The sequence below is a fragment of the Triturus cristatus genome, chromosome 2_2, assembly GCF_964204655.1.
Source record: "Triturus cristatus chromosome 2_2, aTriCri1.1, whole genome shotgun sequence".
NCBI lineage: Eukaryota > Metazoa > Chordata > Amphibia > Caudata > Salamandridae > Triturus > Triturus cristatus.
The window spans coordinates 1,210,183,061-1,210,198,856 of NC_140582.1; the positions used below are offsets into that span (position 1 = coordinate 1,210,183,061).

At 45.3% G+C, this 15,796-nt stretch overlaps 1 protein-coding gene across 2 annotated transcripts in view; it reads left to right on the plus strand.

The window, feature by feature from the left end:
* Positions 1 to 634: 634 nt before the first annotated feature.
* The window catches only part of LOC146863412 (C-type lectin domain family 4 member F-like), a 243,269-nt gene continuing 228,107 nt past the window's right edge, over positions 635 to 15,796 (plus strand). For both annotated transcript variants that reach the window (XM_085643368.1, XM_085643369.1), the window contains exon 1: positions 635 to 795. In XM_085643368.1, the coding sequence (XP_085499494.1) occupies positions 744 to 795 (52 nt within the window). In that variant the 5' untranslated portion in view covers positions 635 to 743. The remainder of the gene's footprint in view (positions 796 to 15,796) is intronic.

Consider the following 15,796-nt stretch of genomic DNA (forward strand, 5'->3'; position numbering starts at 1 on the left):
AAACAGGTCAGACAAAATACAGGAGGAAGGCAAAAAGTTCAGGGATGACCCTGCAAAAAGGGCCAATTCCAACAAACAGCGATTTTGATATGGGTGGTCTTTACCAATGGCTTTTTTGGGAAATCAAGAATAAATACAGAAATAAATAAGCTCACACTATTACAATTTCTGCAATACTCCAAAACCTGATGAATGGTTGAAGTTAAAATTCTGATGAGACCATTTTGATGAACAATTCTTGGCAATATTTTTTATCTGTTATTTAATTTTGCAGGATTCATGCTTTAGAGGGTTCTTGGAAGATTTGGGATCATTTGTTTTATGTGTTTATTGATGACACAATTGTTTCTAGGCAGTAGAGCCAGATGCCTGTTTCTTGTTTTTGTGGGTGCAGACTTGTCACGTTACTCATCAGTCATTTAGAGCCTGTCGCCGCAACGCCAGCATGGTTTGCCAGGGTTGCACCATCTCGCCCTGTTGCACAAGTAGACATTGAAGTACTGGTATTTTGAGCAATTCCTCGAAGGGGTTTACGAAATATTCCCATCTTGTAAGGAGAAGTGGGAAGGAGAGCTGAAAGTTGTCATGTCCGTGACAACAACATCCTGTTTCCTACAGACGTGTTTCTCTAACACGAAGGAGCAGCTGTCAGAGCAAATTGTACAAGGTGCTAAGGAGTGGGGCAGCTGTCCTTCTAGGATCAGTCTATTCACCAGAAGCCTGAACTTCCAGTGGAAGGAAGAATGAGAAATAAGCAGCTGTACGTGAACCAACGCTCAGGTTTGGACTCACCAGGTAAGGGAATGGCAATGGAGTTAGTTACATTTCAGAGTTTGTGAGGTGACTTGGGTGAATGAGTAGATTCATCCATATCTAAATGATTCTTAAAAAGTCACTTTCAAAAGAATGTATGTGACTGCCAATAGTGTGTGATCTGCCAGTGTATTAGCGAAACAAAGTAAGATTTGTTTTTAAATCATGCTTTCTACCAACCAGGAAAACATGGGCTTCATTTACAAGGAATTAACGCAGCGCACTGCCACAAGCCGTTTGGCTGCGCCGCGCTGCGTTATTTCCGAAGCACAGGGCTATGTTAAATCTACAACGGTATGACGGATGCCTTTGCTCTAACTTGCGCTGGCACACAATTTGATGCCATGTGCTGACAGAGGCACCCTTGCACCATAGTGCAAGGGTGCCTGCGTTGAGGAGAATGATTGTTATGTGCAGGAAGGTGTCCCTTCCTGCACCTAAACAATCTGAAATGGCGCTTTGAAACGTCTATGTGTGCTGCTTAATGCAGCACACATAGAAGTTGAAAATGTAATTTTTTTTAATGAATGTTTATGTGCAGGAAGGGACACCTTCCTGCACATAAACAATCACAAGAAGTGATTTCCTCTTTCTATGTGTACTGCAGAATGCAGCACTCATAGAAAGAGGAAAATAACAAGGAGAAATTAAAACATTTCTTCTCGTTGTGCCTCCCCTCGGGAGGCGTGGCATGCTGATTCATTTCCAGGTTTACGATTTCTCATGAATCTGGAAATGTGGCAGAAGCCGTGAGTGTTGCGTGGGAACATCCACATCACCACCCATGGCACGTCCCTTTCACACAAAGTGTGGCGTGTAAAGGGGCCATATTTACAAGGACACTAATAGCCATTCAGGGTAGCTTTACGTGTCCTTGTAAATATGGGGCAGCAGGTTGCGCCTCAGGTGCATCACAAAAAGCCCCAATATGTTTTGCCATGTGATTACTTCAGAAAAGTGCATAGAAGCATATCTAAGCTGAGCTTTGCACTTGCCAATTAAAGGCTTGGGCACGAGAGTCAACCTCATGACAAAGTTAAGAGCAAGACCAAATGACAGTTTTTAGTCCAAAAATGCAAAAAACATCCATATAAATGTATTGAGTCACACACACAGAGTCATACTGTACAGCGACTCACCCAAAATGAGAAGAGCCCACCTCTCCTAAGAGTGCCCTGTCCTATATATTCAGCACTTTCTTCTAATTAAGCATTTCAAATGCACTACCCTATTTCTCAGCATATACGTCTCTCAATATATCCTCTGGCCCAACCTTCTGACTCATTTCAAACTTCTTTCCACTACTCTTTCCAATGCACTACCCTATCTCTCATCCTATACATCTATCAATATATCCTCTAAATCCACTCTCTCATTTATCCCAAACCTCATACCACTACTATGATCCCCAAAATAAACTTTTGTAGACTCTCTCCTACTCTACCCCTCCTTGCATCATCTGACACCTTTTTACTATACCGATACCCCAAAACAAACCTTTCTGAACTCTTCCCTCTGACTCTTCCCCTCCACAACCCCGTTTTACTCATCCAAAAGCCTCCTCATACTGCCATGACCTCAAAAAAAACAAAAATACAAAAATAAAAATCCCACTCTTCTGTTCCTCCACTATCCTTTTCAATCAAAATAACAGATTAACATGTTCACTTCTCAATTTCCATATTTCACTATACTAATTCACCACTAATCCTTTATGGGTTCCAGAGCAGCGTGCTACTCGCCAATGAAGCGTTTCAACACCCCATCAGGGTTACCAGCGCTGTATAAATGCAAACCTTTTTCCCTTTTCTACCCCTCCCCAACCCTTCTTAATCCAAATAACTGACTAACATATCCACCACTCAAATTACTTTCATATTTCGCCATACTAATTCAACAGTAATCCGTATGGGTTCCAGAGTAGCGTGCTACTCGCCAATAAAGCGCTTCAAAACCCCATCAAGGGGTAGCAAGCGCTATATAAATACAAACCTTTTTCCCTCTTCTATCCCGCAACCTACCCTTCTCTATCCAAATAACTGAATAACATATCCACCACTCAAATTACTTCATACTTCATTATACTCATTTTCAACACTAATCCTTTATGGGTTCCAGAGTAGCATCCTACTCGCCAGAAAAGCACTTCAACACCCATCAGGGGTAACAGGTGCTACATGAATGCAAACCTTTCATCCCTTTTATCCCTCCGCTACCCTTCTCACTGAAAATAACTGACTAATATCCACCACTCAAATTACTTTCGTATTTCACCATACTGATTCAGCACTAATCCGCTATGGGTTTCCGGAGTAGCGTGCTTCAACACCCCATCGGGGGAACAAGCGCTATATAAATACAAACCTTTTTTTTCCCTCTTCTATCCTTCGGCTATCCTTCCGAATCCAAATTACTGACTTACCTATCCACCACTTAAAATGTACTTGCATGTTTCACTATACTAATTCAACATTGATCCTTTATGGGTACCGGAGTAGTGTGCTACTCGCCGAAAAAGCGCCTTGACGCCTCATCAGGGGTAGTAAGCGCTATATAAATGCAATTACAATACAATACAATAAACATTTTTCTTTAACTGAAGATGTTTGCCTGCTGGATCTGCTAGCTCTAAGGACTCAAATTGAATTCTGAGCCTAGAATTGGTTTTGTGCCAAGAACGGCCAACAAGGGTACTCTGGTATCCATTGAGAGGTCTTCATACCTGAACAGATATCAGCAGATAAAACTGGCCATTTATCCTATCAGCATTTTGCCAGGGCATCAGGAGTAAATGAGGTGTCATTATTCATTAATTGCAGGCCGGTTTAAGGCCCAGGCTTCTGCCACTGTCACTCTCTCCAGAGGAGAGCGAGAAAAGAAATAGGAGAGAGAAAAGAAAGGAAAGGAATGGAAAGAGAAAAGAATGGAGAGGAAAGAGAAAATAAAGGAGAGGAAGATAAGAAAAAGGAGAGAGAAAAGAAAGAGAAGAGACAGAAAAAAGAGAAAAGAGATGAGTGAGAAGAGAAAGAGAGAGAAAAGATAGAAAGGAGAGAAAAAAAAGAAAGAGGAGAGAGAAAGGAAAGCAAAGAGAGAGAAAAGAAGAGATAGAAACAAAAGAGAGGAACAAAAAAGAAAGAGGAGAGAGAAAAGAAAGAGAGGAGAGAAAAATAAAGGAGAAAGAGCAAAGAAAGAGGAGACAGAAAAGAAAAAGGAGACAGAAAAAAGTGAGGAGAGAGAAAAAAACAGGAGAAAAAGAAAAGAAAGAGCAGAGAGAAAAGAAAGAGGAGAAAGAAAGATAGATAAGATTGATAGAGAGCAGAAAGAGGACAAAGACAAAAGAAAGAACGGAGGGATAAAAGAAAGAGGAGTGAGAAAAGAGAGAGAAAAGTAAGAGATGAGAGAGAAAAGAAAGCAAAGAGAGAAACAATAAAGAGGAGAGAGAGAAAAGAAAGAGGATAGCTATTCTTCTTTCTGCACTCTCCGCTGCACAGACAGGCTAACAAAAGAGGTAACACAAGTACCACACAACTCCTCCCTCTAATTCAACAATAAAAACAAATCAGTACACTCCTCTTCTTCCTTCAGCACATTGCAGCACTCCTCCTTCCTTCAACACCATGACACAATATGCACCAGCCAGTATCTTTCCCACATCATCACACCATCATGATGGATATCCACAACCATCAGGCCCTAGATTTATTCTCAAGATTGTCGCACCAACATGCAACCGCTAATGCAGCTCATTTTTAGGTCGAGCCTAGGCAGCGCATGCGCTGTCCGCAAGACCTGCAGTAGTCCATAAAAGGACTTTGCTCCTGCCTGCTCCCGCCTGCTGCTCCCTCATTGGTTTAATGCGGTGTCACTCTTCTTAGCTGCTTCCTAAATCGTATATACAGTGAAATGCCACTTCCATTTTTTCAGGAAGCAGCACCGCCCAACTACAGTTTTCATCCACTTCGGTGGTTTCATGGGTTGTTCAGGAGAACTCTTTTCACAATTATTGCAGCCCAGCATGCTGACCTGCGTCGTCTAATATGGAGGCCACGCATTAATTTTGTTATGCGCGGCTATCTAATTATCTTGCTGTTGAGCGAGCTCGCGAGATCCTTTTGCAGTACTGAGCCGGTCCAATCGCACCACAGCTGTGTCTGGAGCCGTTTTTCTTTCCACCCGAACCTATTTAGCTCGCTTTCGTTTGAGGCAGCGGGATCCCTCTGTTACACCGAGCCGGCCCAGCTCCTGTTTCCGCTGCGCCACGACTTTCAGATTTCACTGATTCTCTCTTACACATGTTGACGGAAAGATGAAAGGCGGAGCCTTCCCAGAGAATATAAACGTGTTTCTATAATATAACACACTCCGCTCCACTATTGTTTCTCCGAGTACTTCTTCATAGTCTGCTTTACTGCTATTATTACTCAAATTTATGTCACTCATTTTATCAGAAATATGAGGCAGAGTAACCTCTGACAGACAGTAACATATTTATGTAACTCGCTGGCGCACTGGCGTCGGCAGTGTAGTAAATCATAGACAAAATGTCTTTATTCCGCACAGAAATTAGCCAATAAAGATCGACAAATAAAAACATCCCAAAAATCAGGTTTAACTTTAGAATTTGTTAATGTAGTAATACTATATATCGTGGGGGCAATTGTTATTTAATTCGATGTCGCTCATGTGGTCGGAATGATGAACAGCGAGACAGCCCTGTCAGAGAACAAACAGCATGTTTGTTTTTTTACTTCATCACAACGTTTACTGGCACCTTACTGTGTCTAAAAATATTGCTGTATTTTGCACGTGTTATTTATTATTTACCTCGACGGCAATAGTGTATGTAAGATAACAGTTGAATAGGCCCTGCGAGGATTCCAAGATATAATTTGCAGGTTGCACGTACGCATCTGTAGAAGAGCAGTTAAGCACTAATTTTTTAACCTACTAGAAACAAATGGGAAATCGTATTCTTCGTTTTCTCTGTGTTTCGGTCCACTCACTGCATATGTGAGGGTCTTGCTCGCTCCCCCACCAACCCTCACCAGTCGACCCCTTTGGTAAGAACCCCACAACAACCCTAGCCACAGCTGCAGTAATAACAGGAGGTGACAGGTCGGCGTGTCGTGTTGCAAGATGGACAGCAACTTAATATCAGGACAGGAGCACTTAAAAAACAAAGGGGCATATCAGCAACAACCGGCGATAATTATCACTCAGCGCTCCTAGCGTGAGGATAATTATCGCCGGGAAACGTGGATTTTTATCGCTGAGATAGCATGCTATTAGCAACGCTTATCTCCTCAGCGATTAAAATCCACACGCTAACTGCCTAACGTGAGATTATCGCTGGAAACCCAGCGTTGTGGCATTAGCTTGCTGATAGGAACTCACAAACTTAGCCATGATATCCACCTTCCATAGGATATCATGGCTAAGTCAGTCCTGAAGCAGGCATAAGGAAAGTAGCGATAACAGGGGTTATCGCTACTTTTCCTGACGCTATGCTTCATAGCGTGGGGCTTGATTATAGGAGAAATGTCGCTTAGCGACATTTCTCCTGTTATGTTAGGTCAGGAACGCCCAATTTGCATCTCATTAGAGATGCAAAGATGGGCGTTAGGAATCCTGATGCTAAAGCAAGGTTACACGCGTTAGCGTGGCCTTGCTAATTTGGCGATAAAATTATCGCCGCTTTTCGGCCGAAAACGGCCGCAAAAGCGGCGATAATTTATTATCTCCTCCTTGTAAATATGCCCCAAAGCTCCGCTTTGATAGGTAGCTAGTATAACGCCTTGTCCAAATTCCTCTTTAATTGGAAAATGCGATGCCTGTCTGCCCCGGAGTGCCAGTGCGGGATTAGAATGGCGGGAAGAGGTGGGCTCGGTAGCATCTGAACAAACTTTTCCAGGTGGCAGCTGGACATCGACGGGGAAGCTGAGCTTGCTGCGCTCCAATTGTAGTGACCCCATCAAATGTCACCTCATGTGGCGAAGGCTTCCTGCCACCCTCCTTGAGCAAGGCAGCCACTGACAATAGGAGGAAGTTACAGTTAAATAGTAGGGCATCGAAGGGCCTCTGACTTCCCATCTATTATAAAGCCAACCCAGTGTCTCACTGATAATGTCAAACTCCAGCACGGGTGCGGTAGAAAGCAACTTGTAAGCAATGCAAGTTATCATTATTACAACGTGTAGAAGAGCAACTCCTTTCTTTGTCAATCACAAATAGTAAACATCTGTGGACTGTTGTGGGCGGACCCGAAATGAAATATAGACACGTTAAAAGAGCAGCATCCTGTGGGTTTCACCAAAACAAGCCACTAGCTGAACGAAGCTGACCCAAAGAGCACATTCCTTGGGAAAAGAAAGCAACATGTCTTCAGCTTATCCCAGAACTAAAATGACAAGGCTGGGCTGGTTGTGCAGGTCTTGGATAACACATGGATATTTGAGGTCTCCACCTGCCCCAGTGAATTACACTAAGGGGCCGATTCCGATCCAGGAATAATTTTCCCCGTACGAATCGTATCCGGATTTTTTTCCGTCCGAATCGTACAAGCACCGTACAAACTGGCAAGTACGATTCGCATGGGAAAAAATACATACGAATCGCATTGGGAAAATTCCCCTACACGTCCTCGGGTCGGAAAAAGTGTCCGACACGTCCCCGGACGATTTTACGTACGAATCGGAAAACTGAAGTCCGAGCATGCAAGTACGATCCATCCCGTCCGTCCGATTGTACAACCGTATGGAAAAAACACCGCACGGAGCGAACTTCAATAGCAACCATGGAGACATGTGCCCGCATACGCGCCGTCCCCCCCAGGCCCCCGTATGTACGGTGCGGACCCCCAGCCCACCCCCCGTATGTACGGTGCGGACCCCCACCCCACCCCACCCCCACCCCACCCCCGTATGTACGGTGCGGACCCGCACCGTACATACAGGGGTGGTGTGGGGGTCCGCACCATACATACGGGGTGGGGTGGGGGTCTGCACCATACATACGGGGGTGGGGTGGGGGTCCGCACCGTACATACAGGGGTGGGCTGGGGGTACGGCGCATCCATCCGCGGGGGGCTAGGGGTATGGCGCGTCCATCCGCGGGGGGGCTGGGGGTACGGCGCGTCCATCCGCGGGGGGGCTAGGTGTATGGCGCGTCCATCCGTGGGGAGGGCTAGGGGTACGGCGCGTCCATCCACGGGGGGGCTAGTGGTACGGCGCGTCCATCCGCGGGGGGGCTGGGGGTACGGTGCGTCCATCCGTGGGGGGGCTGGGGGTACGGCACATCCATCTGCGGGGGGGCTAGGGGTACGGCGCGTCCATCCGCGGGGGGGCTAGGGGTACGGCGTGTCCATCCGCGGCCTGGGGGGTGTTCGGCGCGTACATACGGGGGGCTGAGGGGTTGTTCGGCGCGTCCATCCGCGGCCTGGGGGGTGTGTTCGGCGCGTACATACGGGGGGCTGGGGGGTTGTTCGGTGCGTACATATGGGGGGGGCTGTTCGGCGTGTACATACGGTTGGCTGGGGGGGGTACGACACGTACCAGGCCCCCAATTCCGCTCGCATCGCGGCGTACTTCACTTTTCCGGCACTTTTTGGGTGCCGTAAAAATATTGCCGTCCGGACTGCTGTGGGTTCGAATCGTACTTCCTGGTTCGTGAAACGCAGCCTGAATGCGTCCTGACGTCACGTCGGCGCTGTCCCGGATCACATTGGTATGTATTTTTTCATCGGTCGGTGTCTTTTACGATTCGTACGGAAAGGGTGTTTCCGTGCGAATTGTACTTGCATGTTTGTAATGTTTTTTTCCCGGGTACGAGCCGGACGGAGAAAACGCTCCGACCGACGGTTCGTACCCGGTTTTTACAGGATCGGAATCGGCCCCTCAATGTTGAATTTGCCAATGCTTTTTCTGCGTTGATGTTAATCTGCTTGCCTATCCACGTTAGAACTCGTGAACAGCAGATAACAGCAGATGTCAGTTAAGAGCAGTGAAGTCACTGCGCCGCCATTCCACCAAACTGTGAAGCCCTTGCACAAGTGAGACTTACTTCAGAACCAAACGGTGAGGTTTCTTGCCGTTTCTCAATTCTTGTGAATGGTCTGCACTTCTAAGAAATGTCTAGCCAAGGATGGGGCTTTCACACCATTGTCACACGCACCTCTCTGAAACCTCAAGCAAGCCACTACATAAGCGATAACACCATGCTTTGGTGTGCTCAACAAGGGGGTGAATGAACTTATAAAACGTGCAGAGATTGGGCGAGCGATAGGCCAGTGACCATCGAGCTTCACTCTTCTGCCCCCTCTAAATCTCCAACAGATTACATGGGTGCGATGTTACGCACTATTTCTAGCCATAGTGACATTTCCACAGGAAGCCGTTTCAGTACAATACAGCCGGCTGGTTTTAGCAGCAACCACGTTATTTTTGTTTCTTTAACAACAATATTGCTTTTTTTAATAATAACAATCAGTTACATCTGTTGTGACTCTCGGGCTAAGGCTAAGCTGTGAGGTCTCAGGCCAGCCTCTTCTTGTGGTGTTCCTCTTACCGTGGTTGTATTACCTTCAGGGTTAGGACAAGGAGATTAAGGTGGAGACTTCACAGCTCAGTGCTTGAGCAAGAGCTGTAAAGATCAGGGTGATCTGCAGGTTTTGTAAACACATAAGTAAAAGGCATCATCATTTAGGATGCCAATAGCTAAAACTATCGCAAATGCGAGACCTATTGCATTGCAAATGCTTGTTTAGGTCTGACGTCAGCCAAGACCTTTTGAATTTACTCAAATTTATGTCGAATATACTTACATAAAGGGACTTTCAGCCACCTCTCTTCGTCCACTGATCTGTTGCTGTGTCATTCCCATTTTGCTTCCGCCCTCTACAGCATACAGCATGGGGCAGTGGGTCAGTCTGATTCAACCACTTGTGAACCTCACTTTGATCAACTGCAATTTAGCCCTTTCACAAGGAGCACATCCACACACAAGTAGTTCCTTTCAGTGCCAGTGTTTTTGTTTTTACTTTATTAGGTCTGGTGTTAACCAAGACCTTTTATTTTTACTATAATATGTATAATGTACTTACATATAGAGATGTCATCCTCCTCGCATCTTTCATTGGTCTGTTTGTGTGTCATTCACATTTTGCCTCCCCCCACTACAGCATACAGCATGGGACAGTGGGCCAGCTGACTTCAGCCACTGGCTAACTTCACTTTGATCGACTGCATTTAGCCCTTTCACAAGGAGCACATCCACACACAAGTAGTTCCTTTCAGTGCCAGGTTTTTTTTTCTTACTTTATTAGGTATGGCGTTAACCAAGACCTTTTGATTTTACTAAAATTTGTATAATGTACTTACATATAGAGATTTCATCCTCCTCTCTTCATCCATTGGTCTGTTTGTGTGTCATTCACATTTTACCTGAACCCACTGCAGCATATAGCATGAGGCAGTGGATCAGCTGACTTAAGCCATTGGTTAACTTCACTTTGAGTGACTGCATTTTGCTCTCTCACAAGGATCACATCCACACACAAGCTCGTTCCCTTCAGTGTCACTGATTTTGCTTTTACTTTAGAATTACTTTAGCATTGCCTGTGTGTTTAGAGGCTAATGTGAAAGCAGGACGCTTCCAATGTAAATTTCTTTTGGAAAGTTTTGCTTTTCTGACAGCTGCTATTTCACAGCATACAAGATTGTCTCCATTTGAAACTGTTCTGTAATAAAGTCATTATCTTTTAACTTTTTTCTTTCTCTCCTTCTTTCTTTCTTCTTTCCTTCCTAATTTCTTTTTCTTGCCTACCTTCCCTCTTTTCTTCGGTATTTGCTTGCTATTTTCCCTTTCTGTCTCTTTCCTTCTCTCAATCTTTTATTCTTGCCTTCTTTTTTTACTTCTCTTCATCTATCTCTCTCTCTTTCATTCTTTCCATCTTAGTCTTACATTCTTTCTTTTCTTTTCTCGACTTTTTCATTCTTGCCTTCTTTCATTCCTTCTATCTTTCTTTATTTCCTTTCTTTTTTCTTCCTCTTTCTTTCTCCTCTTATATCCCTATTTAATGCTCTTGCTTTAATTCTTTTTCCTTCTCTCTTTCTTTTACTATTACATTTTCCTTCTTGCTTGTTTTTTTTTCTCTGCCGATCTTTTTTGTTTTCAGATTGAAATTTTTTTTTGCCTGTAGCAAAGGATTTTTTCAGATTGATTAGGGCCCGACATATTTCCAAGCAGAAAAGGTATGCAAAAACCATGACAGACCAAAAAATGCAATGCTAGTTATTACTTTAGTGATGCCTTTGTTTGTAGAGGCTGATAGAAGAATGCCAGATGATAGCACAGGGCACATTTTAGCTGTACCACTTCCTGTCCCTGCCAATGCTGCTGTAATTTCCTTTTGAAGTGCCATTTTTGTAGCTGACTTCTGCTTTTTCACACAATATCAGCAGCTCACATGAACTCTAGAGATAAGCTCTATCTTTGCATCCCTAATTGTCTGTCAGTCTTTCCTACTTTCTCTGTTCATTCATTTCCTTTTTTCCCTCTCTTCTTTCTTTCCATTTTCTTTCTTTCTATCTTTCTTTCTTTCTTCCCCTTTTCATTCTTGCTTGTCCCCCTCTCTCTTTCATGTCTTACTATTTCTTTTTTCCTTTCTTCTTCATTGCCTTTCTTTCTTTTCGTCCTCTTGTTTTATAACTTTCTTCCCCTTTTCTTTCTTGTCCTCCTCTTTCTTTTTCATTTGTCCTACTTTCATTCTTTCTTTCATTTCTTTCTTTCCTACCTTTCTTTACTTCTTTCTTTCTTGCCCTCTTTCTTGCCCTCCTATTTCTTTCTTCCCTTCCCATTTCTTTTTTTTTCTTTCTTTCTTTCTTTCTTTCTTTCCTTTTTTCTTTCTTTTTTTCTTTCTTTCTTTCTTTCTTCCTTTTTTCCATTCTTTCTTTCTCTTTCTTCTCTTCCTTCTTTCTTCCTCTTTTTCCCCGCTCTCTCTTTCTCCCTCTTTTCTTCTTGCTTCCCTTCTTGTTTCTTTCTTGCCTTCCTGTTTCTTTATTTCTTCCTTTCTTTTTCTTCCTTTCTTTCTTTTCTTCTTTCCCGAAGGCAATAGTCTGGCAGGTAATTGCAGACCAATGGGTTATTTTAAGTCTATGTTAGCCAAGACCTTTTGACTGTCCAAAAATGTTGTGCATAACATAGTTACTATAGGTGTTTTCAGGCAAACTTCGTCTGTTAGTTTGTGGTTCTGTCATTTACGTTTTTCTTCCACCCACACCAGCGTGCATCAAAGGGCAGTGTTTCAGCTCTCTTTACTATTGGCTAATTTCACCGTGAGTTATGGCTTGCTGCCATTTTACAAAGCATCAACACACAACGGGCCCGATTCACAAATGTAAAGTGAGACAAAAATCGACGAGTGGTAAATGGAACTTTGTGATCACAGAAAGTCTAACTTTTCGACTTTCAGGATTTACAAATGGCATTTATGAGCAGTAAATGCCCTTTGTAAATACCGAACGTCTTAAAGTTATACTTTCGTCTCACTTTGCCTTTGTGAACCGGGCCAAAAGTAGTTAAATTCCTTACACAGGAGTTCTGGGTAACTAAGATAAATTAGGACAGGCCCGTATTTGCGGCGATTGCTATTACAACGATTGCTTGAGAAAGGTGACAGCGTTTGTAGAAGACAGGGGCCTATCATAGCCTTAGCATTCCACTATTTACTTCAATTTGGGAGACTGAATAGTTCTAAAAACATATCCTAACAATAGCTATTGAGAGCTGCCCATAGAATTGATCTACAGTCTTTTACAAATCCCATATGAATGATTATGGGCCTATCCTAATTTATCTGTATCTAAGCGGATATGTTCTGTACGACTAGGTAATTTCAACACCTTCTTCAAAACTCTACATCTTTTATTCAAAGCCTTGAGGAAGTCACAGGATGCGATGAAACACGTGTCGGCTTTTTCTCTATCTGATCACTTGAAACTGATGCACATCATCCCGAAGGAAATGTATTACCTTCTGTACCTATACAGGGATTAATCTTTGAGTGCATCAGATTTGATGTAATAATTGTTAAAGTGATGCTTTTTTACATGTTTCAAAAAAGTTTTACATGTTTCAAAAAATAAGATACTTTACATATATAATAAATTGATGATAATCTTTTTCAAAGATACTTTGTCGTAATCCATCTCTGAGTTCTTACTTGTGATCGAATAGAATGTGTCTATATTGATGTAATTAAATAGAATTTGTCCATTGTAATGCAAAACTTATCAAGGTTACATGATTGTAATTCCTAAAATTTTTTAAGAGTGCCGGGATTCATTCAGTAGCACCCTCAGGCTCACCACCACCAGTGAAACCTTCCCCTCTGCCCAACACCTGCACTTCCAGATCCAGACCAGACCCAACTCCACGCTCTGGGGAACCCTCATCTGTAGACCCCCTTTGCCTCTGCCATCACTGACCTCAATGCAACCCACACCATCACCACAATGGACAACATACTCATCAGAGACATGAACTTCTACCTCGACAACGCCAGCGACCCCAACTCCACCACCCTCCGCGACAACCTCGCCAACATCGGACTCAAACAACTCGTCTCCACACGACCCACAGGTCAGGACCCACCCCCGACCCCATCTTCACAGCAGGCAACAGCGTCCACTTCAGCCACACAACACAACCACCACGGATTGACCACTACTGTGTACATTTCACTGTCAACAAACCCAGGGCACCCAAACCAGCCCCGCGCCCACCACGAAGGAACTGGAGCAAGGTCACCGACGCCCAACTCAACTCCGACCTCTCCCGAAACAACCACACTTCCGGATCCAACGCCAACATCACAGCCTGAGAACTCCACATCTGGATCTCCAAATGTGCAGACGAGCTCGCTTCGCTATGTGACCCCGACAAACAGTGCCCCAGGAAATCCACCTAATTCATCATCGGTCTCAAGAAGTCAGACGCATCTGCAGACGCCTGCAGAAGAACTGGAGAAACACCACGACACCCGAAAACCACACCACCTAAAAGGACGCCATGACGGACTGCCACAACCAAATCAGAACCACCAAGAGGCCCTTCATCCACACCAAATTCCTCGCCAACTCCACCAACTCCAAGGAACTCTTCACTCTCATCCAGGAATCCAGCAACCCTTGCAGCGAAGCCACAGACATCACCCCGTCCCAAGACGTCTGTGACAAGCTTGGAAACTACTTCCACCTCAAGATCAAAAACCTCAAAGATAAATTTGTCGATCTTCCACCTGATGCCACATCCGCACCACCCCCCAGACGTACCAGCCAGTGCACCATCTCCACCTGGACGCCGATCACAGCTGAAGAGACCACTTAAACCATGAAAGGCATCCACTCAGGGGCCCCCACCGACCCCTGTCCCCCACAAATCTACCACAGAGCCGCCACCACCATCACACCAGAACTACAACACACCATGAACACCACCCTCGAAACATACACCTTCCCAGATGGCTGTAAATGCGCAGAAGTCAGGCCCCTGCTCAAGAAGCCGACAGCTGACCCCACTGACCTCAAGAACTACCGGCCCATCTCGCTCTTCCCCTTCGCGGCCAAAGTGGCAGAGAAAACAGTCAACAAGGAACTGACATGCTTCATCAAAGACAAAGCCATCTTCGACCCATCCAATCCGGATTCCGAAGCAACCACAGTACAGAGACCGCCCTACTCGCCGCCACAGATGACTTCCGCACCCTCCTGGACCAAGGCAATCCACAGCCCTCGTCCTACTCAACCTATCAGCGGCCTTCGACACTGTCTCCCACCGCACACTAGTCACCAGACTACACCCCTCCGGCAGACAAGGAACAGCCCTACACTGGATCGATCATTCCTCACTGGAAGAAGCCAAAGAATTAGACTTGACGTCCTTCCTCTCCGATTCCACGGAAATCACCTGCCAAGTCCAACAAGGGTCGTCACTGAGCCCGACCCTCTTCAACATCTAAAAGGCCCCCCCTTGCCGCCATCGTCTGACAACACAGTCTCAACATCGTCTCCTACGTTGACGACACCCAGCTCATCCTCTCCTTCACCAAAGACCCCGCCACCGCCAGACTCAACTTCCAGAAAGGAATGCAAGACATCGCAGTCTGGATGACCAACAGCTACCTTACACTCAATGCCGAGAAGACAGGAGTCCTCGTCCTCGGATCCATCCCTTCAGCATGGGACAACACCTGGTGGCCGGCCGCCCTCAGAAGCCCACTGACCCCCTCGAACCACGCCAAAAACCTCAGCATCGTACTCAACTCATTTCTCACCATGAGCGGACACATCAACGCCATCACCTCCAGCTGCTTCAACACCCTCTGCATCCTCCCGCAAGACCTTCAAATGGATCCCCCCGGAGTCAAGGAAGACAGTCACCCATGCACTCATCACCAGCAGATTGGACTATGGAAACATCCTCTACGCCGGCATAAACAAGTCCCTACTATGAAAACTCCAGATGATACAGAACACCTCTGCCAGACTAGTCCTCGGCATTCCCCAGCAAGAACACACCAGCCAACACCTACGAAGACTTCACTGGCTCCCTATGGAGAAAAGAGTCACCTTGAAAATCCTCATCCATGCCTACAAAAGCCTACACAACACCGAACCCATATACCTCAATGACAGAATCAACTTCCACGCACCCAAAGAAACCTCCGATCTTCCAACCTCGCACTGGCTGAAACCCCTCGCATCATCAGAGCCAGAGCTGGGGGAAGATCCTTCTCTCACATTGCAGCCAAAACCTGGAACAAGCTCCCGGCAAACATCAGACTCGCCCCCTCCCTGAACACCTTCAGGAAGACCCTCAAGACCTAGCTGTTCGTCTAACATACCTGAGAACCGCCCACCTCCCTCCCCCCCCCCCCCCTCAGCTCCTTGAGACCCTCACGGGTGAGTTGCGCGCGCTTAACAACCCC